The sequence below is a fragment of the Acomys minous genome, assembly GCF_964271855.1.
Source record: "Acomys minous genome assembly, chromosome: 11".
Lineage (NCBI taxonomy): Eukaryota > Metazoa > Chordata > Mammalia > Rodentia > Muridae > Acomys > Acomys minous.
Genome location: NC_140492.1, coordinates 110,745,136 through 110,769,331, shown reverse-complemented (window position 1 = coordinate 110,769,331; position 24,196 = coordinate 110,745,136). Strand labels below are relative to the sequence as shown.

The 24,196-nt window shown below is 42.9% G+C and overlaps 1 protein-coding gene across 9 annotated transcripts in view; it reads right to left on the bottom strand.

Moving 5' to 3' along the window:
• Positions 1–1,954: 1,954 nt before the first annotated feature.
• Positions 1,955–24,196, bottom strand: part of SLC38A9 (solute carrier family 38 member 9) — a 78,928-nt gene continuing 56,686 nt past the window's right edge. For all 9 annotated transcript variants that reach the window (XM_084801026.1, XM_084801034.1, XM_084801028.1 and 6 more), the window contains 5 exons: positions 20,963–21,069; positions 10,138–10,251; positions 8,591–8,739; positions 4,695–4,784; positions 1,955–2,570 (listed from right to left, as the gene is read on the bottom strand). In XM_084801026.1, coding sequence (XP_084657152.1) covers positions 2,405–2,570; positions 4,695–4,784; positions 8,591–8,739; positions 10,138–10,251; positions 20,963–21,069 — 626 coding nt within the window. In that variant the 3' untranslated portion in view covers positions 1,955–2,404. The remainder of the gene's footprint in view (positions 2,571–4,694; positions 4,785–8,590; positions 8,740–10,137; positions 10,252–20,962; positions 21,070–24,196) is intronic.

Genomic DNA, 24,196 nt, shown 5'->3' with positions numbered 1-24,196 from the left:
TGTGGGTTCCCAGCTCGTCGCTCTCCTCAGGAGCTAGGGCGCACGGTCATACTCAGAGTTCTCTGACAAAGCCAAGTAACAGGCCCAAGGAGTCTCATGGGAAGAGACTCAAGGAGACAAAGCCATTTGGCTTGTCTAACAGGACGTTAGGAGGCCTAAATTGTCCCGTCTCCTTGAGAAAACATATTCCTTTTATGTATGAAACGGGAAAAACCACATCCATCATCCTTGACGGCTGAAGCACCACACACCTTTGTTGTGTTAAAGCATTCAAGAACGACTTTGGGGGAAAAAAAGCGGTAAAAGTTGTCTCTAAAAGTCTCAAAGACAGGGCTGGGCGGTGGTGGAACATGCCTTTAATCCCAGCACTCAGGAGGCAGAGGCAGGTGGATTGCTGTGAGTTCGAGGCCAACCTAGTCTACAAAGCGAGTCCAGGACAGCCAAGGCTACAAAGAGAAACCCTGTCTTGAAAAAAAAACTTCTCAAAGACAAAAGCAGCTACTAAGAACATAGAGAGACCAAGTTGGGGATGTCTCTTAGGACAGCAGCTCTGACTCAGATGTCTCTTAACAGAACAAGGCGGCAGTCATGGCGGTCAGAGCTTCTTGAACATCAAGGCACATCCCATGCAACCCAACTTCTACAGCAGTGTGCTAGCCAGAGCCTTTGAGACCAGCTCCGTGAGAAATGTAACTAGGCTCAACGTTTGGGCTATTAGCTGGATATTAAGGTTTGTAGAAAAGAAATGACATAATGTCTGAGATTGGCTTTTAAACATGTCAATAGAAAAGAGAAAAGTGGGAGGGAGCAGGTGAAGTAAATTCAGCTAAGTCTGCAATTACTAAACCCAGGGATGGGTGTGCGGGAGTTTTTCCATATTATTCTATTTGTGTATGTGATTGACAGTTTTCATAACGAGACTTTAAAAAGTGTTAGGAATTACAGCTCCTTATAAACATAGGCCCGCACTCTAATAGGATGTAAAGCTACGCTGGAAGAAAGTAAAGCTGGCCTTAAATGTGGGGCCGCTTACTGGATTTACAAAAACCATTTCACCTGGAAGGACATGACACAAATCTGCGCACTGCCCCGCGACGTGGAGTCATGATACATTTTAAGCAATTTAGCCAAAACTAGAGAAATCCAGATGCTTGCAGTTGTGGGCAGAAGGCAAGCTTACGCGAGGCCAGACACCTGGCTCTGGACTCTGGGATTCCTTAATCATCTTGTCACAAGGTTTTCCTGAGTAGAGCTAACGCTTCCCTTCCTGTTGTAGGAGCAGCAGACGCTGCGGCTCCAGCAGGTCACCCCGGAGCTAGGATGGCTCAGCACACACGGGGCAGAGCCCCACACTTCCCACTCTCTTCCGAGGAGCCGCGTATACCATCCTCTCAGCCCGTGCTTCCTCTGCTGGGCTTCATGACCGTCCATGCAGTTCTCAAGGGCACAGGAAGCCGGAATCCCCTAGGTCTATGAGGACAACCATTTTGTTCATATGTAAGCCCTGGTTTACGAACTGTCACCTCAGTCTAAGCCATCGGGCCTGGATTACAGCTACAGGCTACACACGTTTATCCGACACATGTTTTCTTTTGTTTTTCTCTCTCTTCTTTTGGTGTCTTGAAACAAGGCTTTATTACAGCCAGGCCTGTTTCAAACTGGCCATAACCGGCCTGGTCTATACAGTAAGTTTCAGGACAGCCAAGGCTACACAGAGAAACCCTGTCCTCCCACACCCCAAAAAATACAATCAAGCTGGCCATGAAACTGAAGGTGACCTTGAATTTCGGATCCTCTTACCCCGTCATCTAAGTACTCACTGACATGTGCCAACTACCCACTGGCCTTATTTTACATACATCTTCCGACAGGCTGCTGCTATGTAACATTGTTTGGCTCTTCGGATTAGTATTTAGTTAGGAATTCATTCCATTAATAATGATGCCATGGAAACTTCTTTTAAAATGAGGTATTTGTTTTACTGTTGGAAACAGCAGAGGCTTGGGCAAACTGTAGGGACGGTCCAGCAAGGAAGAAAGTGGAAGAGAGCACACTGAAGCAGAAACGAGGTCTGGCAACACGCCTCGACCCGAGACCCCTGAGATCCCTTGCTGTAGGCAAAACACAGCCACCTACCTTACACTTATCAACAGACAAACCAGCGGGATCCCGCCTATATTTCTACTTGGAGACTTGGGAATGAGGGTCACCGAGGAAGACCATCCTTCTTACTCCCCCGCCTCTCCAGTACAAAAATACTTAGCAGCAGACAATCATTTCCCTTGCTTCCAATCATCTTAGAAAAAACACTTAGAATTACAGCAGTGACAGCGCCTTCAAGTTCTTTTATGCAGAAGCGTTGCCAAGGTTCAGAACACCGTGAGAAATCTTGAGAAAACAGTTTTCACATGAAAAACTGAGCAATCAGGTTCGCCAGGCCCAAAATGATGATGAAAACATGAAAGATTAATTTAGGCCATGTCAGCCGCTCCTCTTGGCGGAGGCAAATTATATAGATGAGAGAAGGGTATATGAACACGAAAGCCAGGCCACAGGCTGCTCCCGAGTATCTGCAAAATAAAACTTTCTGCATTAATAGTGCATTTTTGATGATTTATAATTAAGGTAAATACAGTATGATTTAAATTGTACTCAGTCTCATTTTGAAACAAAATTTGTCATTTGTTACTGATGGTTGAGTTTAAAACTTGTTGAAACGTGAGTGGTGGCGCACGCCTTTAATCCCAGCACTTGGGAGGCAGAGGCAGGTGGATCCCTGTGAGTTCAAGGCCTATCTGGTCTACAAAGCGAGTCCAGAATAGCCAAGGCTACACAGAGAAACCCTGTCTCTAAAAACCAAAACCAACAACAAAAAAAGTTATTTCCTGTTTGTATTTATAATATCTGTATGGTAAAGAGTTTTTATCTATTTCTTAAATCTCAGAAACATCTGGAGAGAGGCTTTCATCTTTGGTTTTCCTGCATCTACTTTCCAAACTGCAACACCACATTGGTTTATGGAGCGCTGGGGATGGAGCCTCGGGCCTTATGCATGCTGGGAAGCTCTCTATCTACCAAACGAGCTACATCCCTCACTCCATTTTTGACCTTTATAAAGTCATTCAGGGTTTGTGAGGGATTGGTAGCATCTCTGTATGAAGGAGAAAAGATGGATTCATCTGTGGCAGGAAGTGTAATTACCAAGGATGACAAAAAAAAAATCTTAAACGAGTTTGTAACAGAAACAGGTAATTCCCCATTTTCTACAGAAATAATTTAACAGGAACTTTTAGTCCATTATATCCCACAGGCGCCACACAGCACCGTCTCCCACAAGCACCACACAGCACCGTCTCCCGGCAGGCGCCACACAGCACCGTCTCCCACGGGTGCCACACAGCACCGTCTCCGGCAGGTGCCACACAGCACCGTCTCCCGCGGGCGCCGCACAGCACCGTCTCCCGCGGGCGCCGCACAGCACCGTCTCCCGCGGGCGCCGCACAGCACCGTCTCCCGCGGGCGCCGCACAGCACCGTCTCCGGCGGGCGCCACACAGCACCGTCTCCCACAAGCACCACACAGCACCGTCTCCCACAAGCGCCACACAGCACCGTCTCCCACAGGCGCCACACAGCACCGTCTCCCACAGGCGCCACACAGCACCGTCTCCCACAAGCACCACACAGCACCGTCTCCCACAGGCGCCACACAGCACCGTCTCCCACAAGCACCACACAGCACCGTCTCCCACAGGCGCCACACAGCACCGTCTCCCACAGGCGCCACACAGCACCGTCTCCCACAAGCACCACACAGCACCGTCTCCCACAAGCGCCACACAGCACCGTCTCCCACAGGCGCCACACAGCACCGTCTCCCACAGGCGCCACACAGCACCGTCTCCCACAAGCACCACACAGCACCGTCTCCCACAAGCACCACACAGCACCGTCTCCCACAAGCGCCACACAGCACCGTCTCCCACAAGCGCCACACAGCACCGTCTCCTGCGGGCGCCACACAGCACCGTCTCCCGCAAGCACCACACAGCACCGTCTCCCACAGGCGCCACACAGCACCGTCTCCCACAGGCGCCACACAGCACCGTCTCCCACAAGCGCCACACAGCACCGTCTCCCACAGGCGCCACACAGCACCGTCTCCCACAAGCACCACACAGCACCGTCTCCCACGGGCGCCGCACAGCACCGTCTCCCGCAGGCGCCACACAGCACCGTCTCCCGCAGGCGCCACACAGCACCGTCTCCCGCAGGCGCCACACAGCACCGTCTCCCGCAGGTGCCACACAGCACCGTCTCCCACAAGCGCCACACAGCACCGTCTCCCGCAGGCGCCACACAGCACCGTCTCCCGCAGGTGCCACACAGCACCGTCTCCCACAAGCACCACACAGCACCGTCTCCCACAAGCACCACACAGCACCGTCTCCCGCAGGCGCCACACAGCACCGTCTCCCGCAGGTGCCACACAGCACCGTCTCCCACAAGCACCACACAGCACTCTCCTACAGCCTCTTCTCTACCAGAGATCAGCAACGATGAAATTTAATGAGCATCCTAACAAACACCAGAAATTATACTTGAACACTACCAGTATTAAACACTTACAGAAAATTCATTCAATTAAAAAAGGCAACACAACAATGACAATAGAGTATGCAGCATACAAGTTACCTTATGATTCCTCCTATGTTTGGGTAGAAACAGGCCATGGTCACTCCAGCTCCCACAATAATTACATTAAGAATCAGCACATGGAAAATGCTAGAGGGTAGAAAAGAGTTTATATGAAAGAAAAGATATAAAGCAGTTAAATTATTATCAATTCTTAGGACATTAAAATTCATTCCTAACATCTTTAAAATGATTATCTTTAATATGCCAGCAAAACTGAACTGTACTGCTCAATGCTGGAAGCGAGACAGTGAAATTGGCCTTTTTATCCAATTATATAAAAAGGCAAATTTTGTAAGTGTAAACTAGCAGTATGCACCGAAGTGCACAGTCTATCTACAATTTTATTTGGAATATCTTGAGAAACAAAACCATGAAGAAACCTACTAAGGTACTTAGAGAAAAACTAGAAAATTGTAGAACAAGGAAATCAACAGTTTATCTGACAGAACACAGGAAATTTATTAAAAATAACACCATTATTTATGTAGATAACCAAGAACTGCCTAAAAAATTTGGAGAAAAGATAGCTGAATTTTACTACACAAGAAAATCTAAAGGAAAAAGTGGATGGTAGGGAGGTATGGGGGCGACTAGTGTCAATGTATGAAAAAGTCAGAAAAATTACTTATGCAAGTAGGTTCTTATCCTACATCCTACATCCTAAAATTACAGAGATTTTATTATACACCCAGAATTTTGAGCTTCAACTTTCTGGACCTTTGCTGTTTTACTAAAGGAAAAACGTTGTTTTCTTCAAGGTTGCCAAATACAAATAGCCAAATCACTATGAATGTAACTGTTACACAATTCCTGATTTGTTTTGCGGCTCTTCTTGCTGTAGATAGTATATTGTATATATGTATAAAATAATGTAAATGTTAAAAAAAGAAAAAAAATAATAAAAAGGAAGAAAAAATAAAACAAAACAAAAAACTTTTGTTTACTTTCCAAACTAGTGGCTGGTTCTCCAAGTGTGCCCGTGAATTCCGTTTCAGGAAGACTTTGAGGTAAATACTGTTCTCCTAGCAGTCTAAGACACTGTATGATTTACAAAAGCAACACGTTAGGGCAAAGGCACATATGTGTAGTCTATGATGGAGTTTTTACTAATACTTTCAAGAGAAAATAAATTTTAAAAAATTATTAATTCTGTCCATGAGAAGGCTGGGGGTACAGCTCAGTGCTCAGCGGTTACCTAACGGACTCAAGGCCGGGGTTTGATTTCCAGCACCCATAGGTTGCAAGGAGCAAAGCTTGGAGGACATATCTTTTCACTGTTCTAGGTGGTCACATGGGAAGCGTTCAAGTATGTCTGCACACTTAAGGGCATGGAAGTCTGGGGGGAAAGCAGTTGTGCAGCAGAGCTGGACCAAACTATCTGATGGTTTCAGCAAACGCTACTGTTCCTCCAAAGGCAGCCTGGATGGCAGGCATGCACACTTGGGGAGGAAGTGGCATTTCCTGAAGTGAATGCTGATGAGCCTGCCCTTTAAGGAAGACAGCAGGCAGCGTTTGTTACTGACAATAACAACTGATTTCTCAATAAAAGCTAGGAAATTTTAGAGAACTTGGCCTTTGATACTGTGAGTTTGATGGTTTTCCAAAATTCAAGGACTTTGGGAGATGAAACTGGTGGTGATGTTAATGGATGTGAGTGTGAGTGACATAGAAAGAAGAGCATGAACGTTTGAGAGACCTACTGAACTCTGGGAGTCAACACTAACCAAATATGATGCTACAGAGTCACTCAGGACAGAGGACAAAGGGCAGGGAGCCCACTGGGTTTTAAGCAACCAAGTGTCGATTATACAACTCACCAAGAACTACACTGTGTCAGGTTTTCTTGTGGTACCAAAGATGAACATTTACAATTATCTGACAAGGCTCTAGAGAGTACCTCTCTTTTTCCAACTATACATCTACATGAGCTGAATTGTCTTCATATTTAAATGAGATAACAGTATTACAGACAATGCAGAAACACAAGATTTCAGCAGACATTAAAGAGTATTTATATAGAAAATAATTTGATTCTGGAATTAGTTATTCATAAAAGTATTATCCATGTTAACAAGTAATGGCTTTATTATAATTTTTAGAGGAATTTCAGGGTTTTGAGAATGCTACATTTGTTTTCCAAGAGGCCACACACCTGAGTCTCCTGGCCAACTTCCTGTGTAGGCAGGATTACAGGCGTGTGCCTGTATGCTTGGACTTACTGGATTTTTAAGGAATCAGCAAATACTTTAAAGTTCTTAGTTTTAATTTTTTTACATTAAATATTGATATATGCATCTTTGGAAATGAAAGCTCCTGGTAATCCTCAACAAAATTAAGAGTATAAAAATGTCTTGAGTTGGGCTGGAGAGATGGCTCAGAGCTTAAGAGCACTGGCTGCTCTTCCAAAGGTCCTTAGTTCAGTTCCCAGCAACCACATGATGGCTCACAACCATCTATAATGAGGTCTGGTGCCCTCTTCTGGCCTGTAGGTGTATATGCAGGCAGAACACTGTATACGTAATATATAAAAATAAATTAAAAAAAAAAAAGTCTTGAGTCCAAATAAGCGCATACTGTCTGTGGAGCATGCAACTGCAGGGCAAATGACAGTACATTCTTGTCCCACAGCAGAAATACAATGTGACCACAAAAGGGCAATCTTAGACTGCTTTGAATAACAGCCACCATTAAAATCATGACAGAAGACAGAACGGATGTATTTGCCCAGAAATACCTCATCTATGACTTCACTAGGTTTATTTTATGTTGGTGAAACAAATACAGTGGAGTTAACAGAGTAACAGATGGAAACTTTGTATTTCCTGAACTCAGTGCTTTCAATGAGGGCCGTCAGAACTGAACTGTAGCTCGCTATGCTTCTTAATGTACAGGAGGACGCGGCAACAACACAGCAAGAATACCTGGCAGCTCTTCAATCATGTCATGAGGGACAGATTAAAACAGGAACTGTTTGTCTAATATTGTTTAAGAGCTACTTAAACTCTTGTTTAGTATGTTGCTATAAATGCAAAGTTTTCCCATAAATTTTCTTCCTCTAAAATATTTATTCCAGACACACCTATAATCCTGCCATCTGGGAGCTCGAGGCAGGATCATGAATCCAGGCTAGCTCTGGCTCATGAGTCCAGGCTAGCTCTGGCTACATAGTGATACCCTTCTCAAATAATTTCCTTTCCAAAGCTAAGCCATCACCAATAAAATATGGTTAGGTACTTTTGCTTTTAGTGACATTTACTATAAGAGTTAACTGGGGGACGAGAAAAATCTTCAGGGAAGCCTGGAAACACAATGGTGCTATGTGGAAACTTCTCTTGTATAAGGGTAGCTAACTTCCTGAAAAGATCTTTTTCAGAAGGATGCACAATTCCTTCATGCCCATGAAGAGGCTAAAATTCCCATAGCAATTTAAACTTGTGATATATTAAATAAGAATTTAAACTCATTCTGTGTCTCACCTTCAACGCCAAAGAACTGAGAATTTCTATTGAAATATATAGCTATTAATGAATGTATGTGTGTTTAAATCCAATAATTAAAAGTATTGGCTCTCATTAGTACACACACCAACATAGGTGCAAGGGCTATAAAGGTCTTAGCAGGCTGTTTTTAGCAGCAGTTAAATCCTCACATAAACATAATAGACATCAGAGCTAAATGACTCTCCTGGAAGGAATGAACATCAAATTGTCCCAGGCAAGGGAGTGGCTTCTTTATTTAAAGCTCTTCTGGGAAAAAGACATCTATCCTTAGTAACCATTTTCATTAGGCAATTTTTTTTTAATAGCAAAAGGATCAGTCACACTTTAAACTGACCTGTTTGCACAGTCATTTGTTGCTTGGCACATCTTGCTGGTCAAGAGAGGAACCCTTACCTAGGATAAATGTCACCGAAGATATGGCCCAGGAGCTGAACACGAGCCAAGTAGCCTAAGAGTGGGTACACAGTCACCATCTGGAAGAGCAGGAATATCCTTGCGATGAAGGACAGGGTGTCACCGCTAGGGAAGTTGTCTAAGAAGTTCTAATCCAAGAGAGATAATGAAGTCAGTCAGGTCAGAACTCAGCTCTAATCCAAGAGAGATAATGAAGTCAGGTCAGAACTCAGCTCAGAGCGTTCAGTCTCACTTAACACAGAGGCAGCACCCAAATAGCGTTCTACGAGCAGCTGCCCATCTACAGACTGCTGCCTAACTATCTGTCAAGATGTGAGTACAGAAACCAAAATTACATATTTAGAAACTGATGAAAAACAACCTGACACTAGCATATTCTGTTTTATAAATGTTCTGGCCTAAAAATGACTCCACCTCAGAAGAATAAAGAAAACTTTGTTCTTTACAACAGACAGGCCAAGAAGCACAGATCTAAAAGGTTCAAATACAATGAGCAAATCTGTTTCTAATTTACTTAAACGGCAAACTGAATTCGGTGGCATTGCATCTTTGCTATGGTGCTCCAGCTTTTTCTCCTTGGACACTGTGGCACTTTCAAAGAGTGTGTGTGCTGAGATTGTATCTGTCACCGGGTGCCACCAATGCTGCAGTCTAGCACTGGGCTGGAAGGATTGGCTTTTACACTTAGGCTTGCTTTCTTCATTTCAGTTTGGCATTTAAAAAGGTGCATTAAGAATTACACCTTTCCTTTCAACTATGGATGCCACAAATACTCCTATTCCCGGGAGGGGCTTTATGTAGGATTATTCCTATGGAGGAAATTTCCAGCAAACACTTGGCCTCCAAAAAGCCTCCACAAGAAAGAGGAGGACATTGCCAGCACAGCTGTGCATGTCTCCTTGTGGAGAGCCCTGTTGTCAATGCTGCGGAAACATGCCTTGCAACTGGCTTAAAACCCGATCACTGGGCTCCGAGAGGGTTTCCTCTGCCTAGAACCACTGTGAACTGTTGTTTTTCATAAGAAATTCTTTAATACCTGAGATGTCACTCTTTCTTAGTGAAGGGTTTCTTTCTTACTGTTTCTGCCTCTCACTTTTTAATAGCTAAATAGTCTGTCTGTATTTTTGCCCTTGGTACTCAGTCTCTAAACGGGAGTCCTATCAGTTCTTAAAGACTGATGAATTAAAATCGGTTCAACCAGGACATTTGCACAGATAAGCGTTGGGAAATGAAAGCCCTCAGTGGATTCTCAGAGCCCTCAGAGGTTTTAGCAACCCATGTGAACACTGGTAACTGGTCTATACAAAGAAAAATTCATATACATGATAATGGTTGTTTGAGCATTACAAGCTGCCAAGTACACAGAGACTTATTCTGGAATTCGTCTAAAAGCCAAACAGAGCATGCACGTACAGCCGCAGACGCAGGCAAAGCGTGGGACAGGCAAGGTGGCGCTGACTGCGCATGCTCCCGTCCTGCTCTGCCTGCTACGTGTACAGAGTCACACTGCACACACGGCACCTTACCTGCTCAATACAGTCTTTGGATAATGGAGGTGAAGGGAATGAGGCAAAAACCAGGACCCCAATGTAGAGGTAAGTCAGTGTCACCAGCACATAAGCAACGCACAGGTCTCTCACCTGTTTACAAACAGAATAAAATGCTCACTCAATGTAACAGTTACAGTAAGTCTAAAGCCTAGCAAATACATTCAAATTTATCTTTTTATTTTGTATGTGTCTGTATATTTCCTAATTTTCTCAGAATGCAAAACACACACACACACACACACAATTTGATTTAATTACTATGTCTAATTAAAAAAAAAAACTTGTCAAGAGCCAGAGAGATGGTTCAGTAGTTAAGAACACTGTCTGTTCCTCCAAAGGTCCTGAGTTTAATTCCCAGCAACCACATGGTGGCTCACAACCATCTACAATGAGATCTTGTGCCCTCTTCTGGCATGCAGGCACACATATGGGCAGAATCCTGTACAAGTATATACATCTTTTTTTTTTTTTTGGTTTTCAAGACAGGGTTTCTCTGTGTAGTCTTGGCTGTCCTAGACTCTCCTTGAACTCACAGCAATCTGCCTGCCTCTGCCTTCCGAGCGCTGGGATTAAAAGTGTGTGCCACCAAGCCTGGCAAATAAATAAATGTTAAAAAATAAATAAAAACAAAAGACACATTTGGAGTATGTAGACTCAACTACTTGTGTCAGGACTTGGGAAGCTAATATAAACTATAGTTTTAACAAGACTGAAGTTCTACTTTAACTGCAAAAGGTAACATTTGCCAAATTAAAAAAATGCTTAATTTTAATAATAAAGACAAGAAAGTATAAGCCACTTTTGGTTTGGCCTGCAAATTCTTCTAAATTCTTTTTTAGCAAATTAGCTTATATCATCAAAGTATGCGTAGGCTACAGGAGCGAAACATATTAAAATATATTTAATAAAGAAGGAACACTAGTTAAAGTGTAGACAACTAAGTGGCAAGGACAAGCTTTAAAAACTTAAAGAGTAAACAAAAGGGCATTTAAAAAGCAGCTGTTCAAATAGCTGTCCAAAGCTATTACGGGAATCAGCAAACACACACAGATTATTAAATAAAGCAGCCTGCTTTCTTCTACTGTTGTTCCATCCTCCCAGCCCATGAAGATTAAAAGTGCCAAGAGACTGAAAGCAGCCAGCTGTTAGGTCCAAGAGAGCAGATTCCACAGCTTGAAAACTGTCGCTATCACCACTTAAGTGACAGCCAAGCAATCCAACACAGCTAAATTGTAGCAACAGGCCTATTTGCTTCAGATAGAAACTACCTGAAGGCTGGCAAAGCAGATTAGAGGAAAATTACATGCAATTTTCAAGTTTGATAACACAGTAAGGATGTTTAGACACTTGGAATTAGGGAACATCCTGGAATTTTCTGGAGGCCTAAAATGGGCTGAAGCAACAGTACTGTTTTATAAACTTGAGATTCATAAGTCTGGTTGAGAAACATCAGCAACTTATGAGTAAACCTTAAGGTCAGGTCTAAACTGAAACGCTGAGTGAAAACAAGCCAAGGGGCTCTATCAGAAAGCAGATAGTGGCTAGGCCTGTGGAGCTAGAGGCTTATGCAAATTTGTTCCTGCTCTTTCAAACCTCTGTGAGAGCTTATTGTCCAGGAAAGGGCTTTGAAGTCTTTCTTCTTCAGTTCATGAAGCTCTAGGGCCCAGCTCAGGCTGGAATTCAGGTTCCCCTGGGGTTGTGTCCCACTCTTGTGTGGGATAAGCAAAAACAAATCAAGGAATGCCTATTTTCATATCAAAAAGTAGCTGGCTTCAATGCCAATATTTCAAAGGCATTCCATACTCCACCTACTTGGATTGGCTCAAGAATTAAGACTGTCCTTTCAAAAAATTTATTACTTGTATGCATGCGTGTGTGTGTTTGTGGGTGCATGTGAGGGCTGGTGCCCAGGGATCCCCCGGAGCTGGAGTTACGGTGGTTGTGGGAACTGGGAATTGAACTCAGGTCCTCTGTAAAAGCAGTACATGATGTTAACTGCTGACCCACCTGTCCAGCCCAATATAGCTCCTTGGGGAGCTGGGGAGCTGGCTCAGTGCTTGTTACGTAAGCCCAAGGGCTGGAGCTCAGATCTTCATAAACCCACATCCGTGCCAAGCTGGCCTGTACTTCTAGCCTTGGAAGGGAGAGATGGGATGACTGGCAAGATCAGGCACATCTGTGAGCTCGGGGTTTGATTGATTCTGTCTGAGCAATCAAAGATGATTCCCAACTACAACCTTGGGCTCCACATACCCATACACCCATACATATGCACAAGTAACACACACACACACACACACACACACACACACACACACACACACACACACCCCAGCTGTGTCAGAGAAAGAGGAGTGAAGGATTTCACTGATAGTCTTTAAATTATGTACCACCTGACTTATTACTTCAGTCCCACTTTCTGTAAAATACATACCTTAGTGAGATTTCAGGAGACATGAACGGTAATTCCAAGGTGACAGTGCCAGAGCCCAACAAAACAGGGTACCTCCCATTTCTCTGTTCTCAGGCCACACACACCAACACTTAGGTTCTAATTGTCATTAACTTTCACTATAAAAACAATCCACTTAAGAGATTTATGACTATTTTTAAATTTTGTGTGTTGGTATATGCACAGGAGCGCAGGGGTCCACAGAGTCAAGAAGAAAGTGTAAGACACTCCCCTTCCCAACACACACACACACACACACACACACACACACACACACACACACTCCATGCCATAAGCTTGGGGTTGAGCCACAGCGGCATGGCCCATAACTGTATCTCTGTGTTTTTGAAAATAAACTGCCGTAGCTAGAGTCTTTGGAGCTAGACTTACAGGCAGTTGTGAGCGGCCCAATTGGGTGCTGGGAATTGAACTTGAGCCCTGTGCGAAAATAGTCCACACACTTTAAGGCTGAGTCATTGTTCCAGTTCCCCAAATAATCAATTTTTTGAAAAAAGTTCTGCAGGGGAAAGAAGATGTCCCTTGACTTTAAAAAAACATCCAAGTTTAATAGCTCTTTTATCAAACTTCTTTCTCCAAATAGATCCATAGCACTGGATTATCAGATCCTGGACACTAGGACTGTGTCTTTTTCATCTTATACTCCCAACACCCAGGACAACACTGGACACAGCGGGAACGTGTAGGAGAAAATGAGGCATGAGCTGGCGGCCCCTTTAATGTGCTTCTTCCCCCTGGAGACCCTGGGGGTTGGTACTGAGTGCTCACTGTGCAGTCCGAGGTGATGTGCTGACCGAGCACGTCGGTAGGCTTCCACCACATTTGCTTACATGCAATAACGCAGATACTGTTGTCTGAAACTGTGTCCAGAATGGCCCTTCTCCACGCTCTTTACGCACCCATGGGCACTGCGGTCTTGCTGGGGAAAGCCCTGGTAGTGACTCAGTACAGGTAAGACCCTAATTACCAGCATCTATGCGGAGCCCCGAAGGCCACTGCAGCTGACCCTCATAAAGCATCCACTTCTTCACAGAGGAGTTCAACTGGCCACAGAAGTCAGGAAGACTTGCTCACAGCTACATGGTGAGTAGTTTGCTGAGGTCAGCACTCTAACCTCAAAACAAGATCTTTCTGGTTCCCAATCGTGTCCACTTAGCTACAGTGATGAGTTTACTAGTCTCCAGGTATTTAAGCCATATCTAGTAAGTTAAAAAGAGGCAAGAAAGTAACAGAGGGTATTGCACGAAAGCACAAAAGAGACACAAGAAAATTACTAATGCCTGCAAGGACAGCTCTGTTTCATGGACTCAGCACAAATTTAGAGTAGCTCAGACAGAAGTTGTGTGTGTCCGCCTTCATACGGAAGTACTGATGAAAAGAAATAGTGCACTTATCGCAAAGTAGCTGAGGCTGAGCACGATCTAGGACTCATGCTACCTACGAAGAGAATGCACACATTGGGGCTTGCTCTTCTTTGGTACCCATGGCATCTCTGCACTAGGCCTAAAGCACAGATTCCTAAAACCGCATCCCACAGGAAGGGGTAGGAGAAGGTATCCTTTGGAGAACTAGAGACACTGAGTATGATGGTACCTATCCATAACCTCAGCAACTGTCGGGTAGAGACGGGAGAGTCAGGAGTTCAAAGTCATCCTCAGCTACAGGGTGATTCTGAGGCACCCTGGGCTACACTGAACCTGAGAAAGAAAGGGGCAGAGTAAAAAAAAAAAAAAAAAAAAAAAAAAGCGGGGGTGGGGGGAGGAAGGGGGGAGGAAGAGGCTCCAAGCACAGTATGAGGAGATGATGCGACACTGTCAAGACGCCTGCACAGCAAGGCAACCCACCCCACTCCATACATCAGCAAGGGCTGGAGGACTGGGGAGCTAAACACAAGTAGACTGTCAGCTCCAAAGGAGGACTAGATTTACAATAAGGTCAAAAGTAATCCTGGGGAACACTTCTGTTTGTCAAACATAGCTTATTTGTTCCGTGTACAGTTCACAGTGAAAACACTACCCTGTAGAGAGCTCACTAAGAAAAATGACAGACAGTAAGGGCACAGATCTACCCAACCCTTTAATGAAAACGTGTGGTGTGTAGCCAAGTATCTGCAGACTCAGACAAGCAGAAAAGAGTTATAGCAAACGAGATAGAAGGTATCTCACGTCACTTTAAAGATCAGAGCCGGGTAACAGCTACATAAACACAGACAACAAAACTAAGCAGAAAGCACTGCATAAGGTCTGGTTCAACACTAACTATTATGAGGTGAGCCCACCTAGTCGTAGACTGAGTATTTTGACAATAAGTTCATTTTTACACCCTAATATTTTTCTGGTCAGTATGTTTTAAGAAACAGAAATGATCGGCAGTCTAGAAACACATATACAAAGTTACATTTAGTGACAGGAATTCAGAAAGTGAAGTCACACTCGGAAACCCGGGCCACCCTGCTAGTGCAGCTGCTGAGGGCTTTTCCACTCTTCAGGAGCACCAGGGAGGGAGGGAGGGAGGGAGGGAGGGAGGAAGGGAGCGAGGGAGGGGAGCAGGCACAGCCTCAGGGGACACTGGATGGAAAGACCTGGCTTTCTTTCAAATGCCTTGACAACTCCCACATTTTCTGACTTTAATTCCAAGGAAATTTTGCATCACATTATTAACTGGACATTTTAAAGTAAAATTATTTACTGAAACTCTTAAAAAGTCCATTTAGCTTGATTTATGCCAATATAAGCCAATTTTGGGATAATCAAGACACTCTGTATTTACATACATGTAGAGCGGTTAGAATGCTGATGGCAAAGGGCACGTCATACATGATTGGTTTCTTTGTAGTAATTAACATTTTTAGCTCAAATGAACTACAACTGCTTTGTACAAAGAAAGTTAGACCAGGTTCAGCAAGACGGCTCAGCAGGTAACTTTTTCCTAAGCCTCGTGACCTGAGTTCAGTCCCCAGGGCCACGTGTGGGAGGAGTGACCTGAGTCCCCACAGTCGCTCTTGACCTCTCTCTCTATATATATAGAACATTTGTACACACACAAAATAAACAGTTACACAAAAATAAAAAGAAAAGAAAACCTTTTTATAGTTAGGCCATTACTTCATACTATAGCTTTAATTAAGACAGTGAAAAGGAAACAAATTCATTTAAATGCTGGCAATTAAATCTTTCTTTTAAAAAATATCTGTAAGTGTAAAAGTGAGGATAGATTTTCTTTTCTTTTTTGGTTTTTTGAGACAGCGTCTCTCTGTGTAGCCTTGGCTGTCCTGGACTCGCTTTGTAGACGGCCTCAAACTCACTGTGATCCACCTGCCTCTGTCTCCTGAGTGCTGGGATTAAAGGTGTGCGCCACCACGCCCAGGTGAAGATAGATTTTCTTAGGATAACTAATACATTAGTTTTACAAAGCCCTTGCCGACCAACTTGCAAAACAGCTCCTGGTGCGCGGCATTCTGCCTTGTTGTGTTTGTGCTGCCGGAAAGACAGGGGCCTCCTCAGGCCTGCGGACAATGAACCAAGGCGCCCATGACTGTGCGGTTCTCAGCTTCCCATAAAGAGGGGCGGACCCTTCCAAATAAACAGGCCTAACTTTCTAGAAAAGCAATTCTACTCGAGACTTTGGGGAGCAAAAGTTAAGCACTAGCAGTCTTCATGTGGCAGTGCGACGCACATGTGACCGTGCAGCCAGAAGCTGTGGATCCCCATTACAGGAACAGAAATTATGAAGGTTGTGTCATCTTTGACAATTTTTGCTAAAACATTAAACTTTCAGTATTTGCTACAAATGGAGAAGGAAATGAAAAAAAAAGATTAAAAGAGGTGCTTATGTAGCATTGTAATTTAGAACATCAGCAACAAAGGGGATGTAGCTAAGTGGTGTCACATTTGCCCACATGCACAGGGTCCTAGCATCAGTACTCAGCACTGCAATAAATGGACAAACAAATAAGGAATCAGAAACACTATTAGAATCTTTTGTTTTTAAACTTAAAGGTATTTAGAACTACACTCCGTCTCCCAGAGCTGGTTCTTAAGGGTAAGGTCTCCTGTAGCCCAGGCTGGCCTGAAACTCGCTGTGTAGCTAAGGATGGCTTTCAATTCCTGACCTTCCTGCCTCCACCCTCCCAGTTTGGGATGCAGATGTGAGGGGCAAGGTGAGGCAAACACTCGCATTTTTAGTGGATAGTTTATACTACGCAGCCAGCAGCTTCCCAGGGCCTCGGTGAAGCGCTGTCCTCCAGCCTCGCATGGCTTCTCACTTTTGATTCTTGTGCCTTCAATACTGGGAGGAATCCTCGAGAATTCTTTTACTGTGAAGTTTTCTGACAGTGTCAGTCCTGCTGGAATATCTTTGTTCTTGTCCTGAAAACTAGTTTTCACGTTTGCTTTCCCTAAACTTCCCCGGATGTATATCTAGAGTCTCTCAAATGGAAGCAGTCTCAAGATTTCTATAATCGGCTATTTTTATAACTCCACTAGTATCTGATGAAAATTCATTTTATCACTGCCAATGTTGTTGTTGCTGTTGTTGTGAGCCTAGCCTTTAAAGATTAAGCCATCTCTCCAGCCCATCACTGGCATTTTTAATTGCTGCATTTCACCTTTGTATGCTAATATTTAGTTATCAATTTTATAAAATACCATGTTTATTGCTGACAGGGCAACATGGCTATCTGTTCTGTAGATTGTGAATGACATGCAAGTGATCTGCAGTGAGAGTTTCGGTTTCTTTAAAAACCCAGTTATGTTATGTGAATATGTTTTTGTTTAATCCTGGTGTGGGATAAGGAGCTGCTTCGGTTTGTCCACAGACATTAACTATGATTGTCTTGTGCATTAGCCGGGGCGTGGTTTTTGCTAGCTGCAGAGAGTTTAATTCTGGGGACTCTGGAGAGGGAATAAATGCCAGAGCCCAGAGAGGGACGGGGTAATCCAAAGAAGACGGCAGCTGCTGCTTCCCCTGCTGCTCCTGGTTGCAGTTGTTTCAGTTTGAGGGAAGAAATCGGAGATATCCTGACTATGAAGATTGGACCTGCCCCAGGAAACCTGCCAAACCCAATCAGCAGGAAGTAGTCTAAAAAGAGACCAATGCCGCAGCGCCCCCCCCCCCCCCAGCTGTCTCTCCTACCTGGCACTGGAAGGATTGGGATGGAGTAGGGCAGCAGAGATATAAGAACCCAAATAAAATAGATAAAACAAATACGCCTACAGTGATCCAATGTTGGCTGGCTTTGAAAGCAGAAATTTGATCTGTCACTAATCATGCCATGCACTTGTTATTTACACAATGATTTGTGAGCTGAGGGAGGACTATTATCGTATGCAAGGCTCATAATTCAGATCCGGGGCTAACTGAAATTTGAACCCTATTGGGACTCGTGTAATCTGATCCACAGTAATTAAATGTGTGCATGTAGGAACCATGCAATGTGACAATTGCCTGCAGTTTAACTTCTTATTAAATTAATCCCAGCATTCAGGAGGCAGATCCCTGTGAGTTCCAGGACAGCCAAGGCTGCACAATAAGACCTTATCTAAAAAAAAAACCCAAATGACTTGGCTAGTAAACTACCTTCTGTTTTTTTAAAAACCTGCTCTCCCATAGCCCATGCTGGCCTTAAACACACTATGAAGTGGCAGATGACCTTGAACTTCTGATCTTCCTGTTTGGCACTTGGGAAATAGAGGAAGGTTAGGCCTTTGGTTTCACTTTGTTTTTTTTTTTTCAATATAGGTATTTATAGCTGTACATGTCCCTCTGAATAGAGCTTAAGGGGCAATTGCATAAGTTTTGGTACTGAATTTTCATTTTCAGTAACCTTCCAGTATTTTACATTTCTTTCCTATGACTTCTTCCTTGACTCACTAATTATATATAAGAAGTCATTGGTTAGTTTTCATATATTTGTAAATCCCCAAATGTCAGTTGTTTGTTCTTTGTACTCTATTGTGGCTAGGGAATATACCTGACATGATTTTCTCTCACATTCATGGACACTTTTTCTGTGGCCTGGCATGTTCCCTATCTCGGTAGGCGCTCCTGGGTATTTGTAAGGAATATACATGCTGCTACTGAGAGGCTGTCTATACACATCAACTAGATCAACTAGTTTCATGGGATTTTTTTTTTTTTTTGAGACAGGGTTTCTCTGTGTAACCTTGGCTGTCCTGGACTCACTTTGTAGCCAGGCTGGCCTCGAACTCACAGAGATCTGCCTGCCTCTGCCTCCCAAGTGCTGGGATTAAAGGTGTGCACCACCACACCCAGCACTCATGGGATTTTTTTTAATGCTTTCTAAACTTGTAATTATTAAGGAGGAGGGAAGAAAAGCTCCAATTATAATTTAGATTTGTCTATTTTCCGTTACTTCATTGATTTTATTTTTAATTACATTTTATTTAGTGGTGTGTGTGTCAGCATGTACACGAAGGTCAGAAGATAACTTCCTATGATCAATTCTCTCTTTCATCACATGGATCCCAAGGACTGAACTGAGGTTGACAGCTTTCAGTAAGTGTCTTTTACCTACTGTGCCACCCTGCAGGCCCACTTCATTTATTTTAAAGTTCTATCACTGGGCAATAGAAATTCAGGTTTACTACATTTCCTTCTGCTCTTCCCAAGAGAAAATGATTGTATTTTCATGCATAATTTCTGTATAACCTGATATTAAAGCAAAGTAAACAGAAAGCAGGCAGCACTTCCTCTGCAATGCATGATGACTTGCTTATAGACTCGTTCAAAAATGAACTTACAAAAACGAACAGACTTAACATGAAAAAAAAAAAGGAACATGAACGAAGAACATTATGATCTAACATTATCAACTAAATGGTATTTTATTTGTAACATAACATTATTAGTAATTAAGAATAAATATACTGCTAACTAATATTTTTATAATTTTAGTAAATGGCAAGATCTAATTCAAAGATAGGACGCACTTATTCCTACTAGGACATTTACTCAAATGTAGATTTTATATGCATTGCATGGTACTTCCAGGAGAATATGTCCACAAGGACCACAACATGATCATTCCTCTTTGACTCTGGCGTTATCACCTTGCTGCTAGTAACACTGGTGTGCTGTCTTATAGTATTCCAAGTCTGTATCTTTATATTTAAATGTTCTTAAAGATACCATATAATTAATTTTATTTAACAAATCTGGTAATTTTTTTCATTGAGTGCTTGGGCCATTTATATTTAGTGCAATTATCAATGTGATTGAGTTTAAATCTACTAGGTTGCTATTTTATGTTTTCTTTGGTTTTTTTTTTTTTTTTTGAGACATGAAACTTACTTTGTAGAACAGGCTGGCCTCCAACCCATAGAGATCCACCTGGCTCTGCCTCTCAAGTGCTGAGATTAAAGACACCTGGCTAGTTTCTTTTTCATATCTATTTTTTGTTCTCTTTCTCTTATCTTCTTTAGTATCTTCTATTATTATTATTATTATTATTATTATTATTATTATTATTATTATTGGAATTTTATTAGCTATACTCTTTATTTTTCAAATAAGTTCTCCATAGCAGTCTGGTAAACTCTGGTCGATGGGTCAAATGTGACCTACTATCTGTTTATGTAAATAAAGCTTTATTGAAACATTGATACTATTATTTGTTTATCTATTATCTGTGGCTATTTTCATGCCACAGTAGCAGGATTGGGTAGCTGTAACAAGAACATATAGCCTGAAAAGCTTAAAATATTTACCATCTAAAATTTCCATACTCTTGGCCACTGATCTATAATTTAAGCTTAAAAATTAAGATGTAGGAATGCAGTGGAAGTTTTGGTTTCTTTTAAAACTTAGTTATGTTATTTAAATATGTTTTTGTTTAATCCCAAGTGGGGGACATGGGACTGCCTTTAGTTTGTCCACAGCTGATAACAGCCTCCTGTGGCTCAGAGAGGAGCGGGATCTTTGCCAGCCGCAGAGAGTTTAATTCTGAAGACTCTGAGAGGTATAAATATGAGAGCCCAGAGAGGGGGGGGGAGAAAGGACACTTCGAGGGAAGCTCTGCGGACTGAGGACTGAGAATCAAATTGCCCCAAGAACCTTACAACTCTAATCAGCCAGAAGGAGCTAAAGAAAGCTCCGCCTCCTTTCCATTCTAACCTTCTTTCACTTCTACCCAGTGTTGGGGAGGTGGTGGAAAGGAGCTAAAGGCATAAGAAACCAAAATAAAATAGAGTTAAAAAGTACAACAGCATAAAAATAAGTTGTAAAATTTTACTCAAAATATAAAGTGCTTCAAACATTGATTAAAGTTTATCCTTAGGAAGTATCACAGTCAGTTTTCAGTAAACTACTCACATTATTTTCTTGGTTCTTGTTGTTTTTCAAGAGTGTAATAATACAGTTGTGAATAAAGAAAGCAAGAGTAAGCACTCCAGTCAGCTGTGGAAACTGAAATCTTATCTCTAGGAGAAAAGGAGACAAAGGAAAAAAAGTTAAAGTGTCAAGTAAAAAACAAGTATTATCAGCTATTAAATCAATCCCCTCCTTATTATCATATCCCCCCCCCCCAGGGAATATGAATAGTTAAGTGCTTATAAAGTCCCTCAAGGTGAGCATAATATGCGATCAAAATATTTAAAATGAAAGAAAGGAATTAAGGGATGTGCATTCTGTGACTTTCAGTTGTCCCTAGCTGAGATCCCACAACTAGATTTAAATTCAGGCTCTGTCTATGACTCTAAAATCTTCCACTCTTCGAATACCTTGTTTGTCAGAAAAGTTCCTCTAGAAATCAGAGAGGAAAAATGGCCACTTATGATTCTTGTGTGACAAATGTAAAGCACATGTCTTTAAAATATTACTGGAAAGCCAGGCGCGGTGGCGCATGCCTTTAATCGCAGCGCTCGGGAGGCAGAGGCAGACAGATCACTGTCAACTCGAGGCTAGCCTGGTCTACAAAGCAAGTCCAGGATAGCCAAGATAACATAGAGAAACCTTGTCTCAAAGAACAACAACAACAACAACAACAACAACAAAAAATCCTGGATAAACTAAGATACTAAGATACAGTTTTGCAGTGGGATGCAGTATTTAAAAATGATGCTGTTGAGATTTAATACAAGGATAAATGTTTATGAGTCAGGCAGTATGTCAAGAAGGATTCTGATGTTTTGGTTGGTTGGTTGGTTTCGATTTTTCGAGACAGGGTTTTCTCTGTGTAGCCCTGGCTGTCCTGGACTTGTTTGTACACCAGGCTGGCCTCCAACTCACAGAGATCCACCTGCCTCTGCCTCCCAAGTGCTGGGATTAAAAGCATGCACCACCACCGCCCGGCTTTGCTGTTGTTTTTTAAAAATGCACATAAACAGCTATAGATTATGTACTCAAGAAAAGAAAGAAAAAATGTTGACAGAACTACATTGATTATCTCTGGTTTCTAGGATTTATTTTAAATTAACCACTTAAATTTTCTATAATAAATACGGCTACTTAAAAATAACATTCTTGCCAGGTGGTGGTGGTATACCCCTTTAATCCCAGCACTTGGGAGGCAGAGACAGGTGGATCCATGTGAGTTCGAGGCAGCCTAGTCTGCAAAGTGAGTCCAGGATAGTCAAGCCTACACAGAGAAACCCTGCCTCAAAAAACAAAAACAAAAATAATAATAAAATAAAAAAATTATTTATTATATATATACTGTGCTCTGCCTGCATGTACACCTGCAGGCCAGAAGAGGGCACCAGATCTCATTATAGATGGTTGTGAGCCACCATGTGGTTGCTGGGAATTGAACTCAGGACCTCTGGAAGAGCAGCCAGTGCTCTTAACCTCTGAGCCATCTCTTCAGCTCCTAAAAATAACACTCTATAAACATAGTTTGGAGGTAAGTAATGAATAAGTGAAATTAGTTAATGTGGAGTGACACTACAGTTCACTTGGCTATACTGATAGGGTTAGGCAAAACATGTGGCAAAGCAGAGAACAACCTACCTCAGGGCCAGCTTGATGTACAGAGCAGAGCTGTAGAAAGGGCCACTGACTGCGCTCCACTGTGTTAGGACAGAACGCGAGAGCCACTAAGAATCTCACCAGCTCTAAACAAAATGTTTAGGCCACTAAACATTTACTGTTTTTCTTCTTTTCTTATTTTGCTTGTTTTTTTCTTACTGTCCCAGCCTCCTGAGTTCAATGCACAGGCCACAGGCATAAGGCACCATGCCTGGATTACTCTGTCATGTTACCTGTCTGTCAGCTTTCGTCTATATTTTTTATCCGTGGACGCCATTCACCATATATTTCTTAGGCAAATTCTTCCTTTGTAGCTTTAAAATTTTTTTAAAGTAATCTTTTAAAAACACCCCTTAATAAACTGAGATCACTTCTAGTTAATAATAGCATTACACACACGATTACAAAAGCACTATTTTTGAAAATGATGACAAAGTCATGTGCAGAGGAAATTACTTGCTGATATTTTTAACAGAAAATTAACTGACAAACTCTGTAGCTGGAATCTAAAGGAAAGCAACTAAGGAAAGAAAGAAAGAAAGAAAGAAAGAAAGAAAGAAAGAAAGAAAGAAAGAAAGAAACCCACCAGTCATAGCGGTTCATGGCTGTAATCTAAGCACTTCATAGGCTGAGTCTGGGGTCAGCCTCGCTATTTAGTACATTCCAGACTGGGCTAGAGGGAGACCCTGTCTCAAAAGGCTGCCCTGCCCCATCAACATCTCCCTATATACCTACAGTAACTGGTTAGAAGCTGTAGGAAAACAAACAATCCCATCCACATTAGCAAAACAGACATACATTTGGCCTATGAGTACTTTAGTTTCTACAAGACAAATGTATATTCCTGTACTCGGGCACACTGTCATGGAAGTTCAACACTCAGACCTCCCTTTACGTGAGAGCCTAAGCAAGGAAGCTGTGAGCTGATGGCTTCTGGCCGCTGCCCTTGAGTGTCTGCTGCCCTGTTCCTGGACTGGGCATGCTCCCACTGGACAGCTAAGTGCTGCAGTGTGTTAGGGTCTGGGAACATTTGTGTAGCCTTAGGTTGTTCTAGAGGCAGCATTTGCGTTAGGGTCAGTGGGACGGCCAGGACTTTCTGAACTTACTTCTGTCCAATCCACTTCCTTCCCTTCCTCCCTTCCTACATATCTCAGCTGTGCTTGGCCCTGCTCCTAATCCCTCCCGTCTTTCAGACGTGCTGCTCCACTACACTTCCTGTTCTTCTGACTCCGTCTTGGTGCCTGCTGCAGGAGACCCGAGACTGATCCCTCTTGGTACTGGAAGTGGTCTGAGAAACCGGGTGGTGGGAAGGGATTCGAGGCCCGGGCCATTTACTATGAAGCTTTCAGCTATCATCTGCGGTGTGTCCATACTAGACCTTTTTTGCTTAGAAATGGGATCTCATGTAGCCCAGGCTGGCCTTAAGTCCTCTATGTACTTCAGAATGACCCTGAACTACAGGATCCACCCGTACCTACCTCTCCGGGAGTAGAGGTGTCTGTGTATGTCACCGTATTTAGTTTTATGTGGCGCTGAGGATCAACTCCAAGGTCTCTTGCAGCCTAGGCGAGCACTGGATGA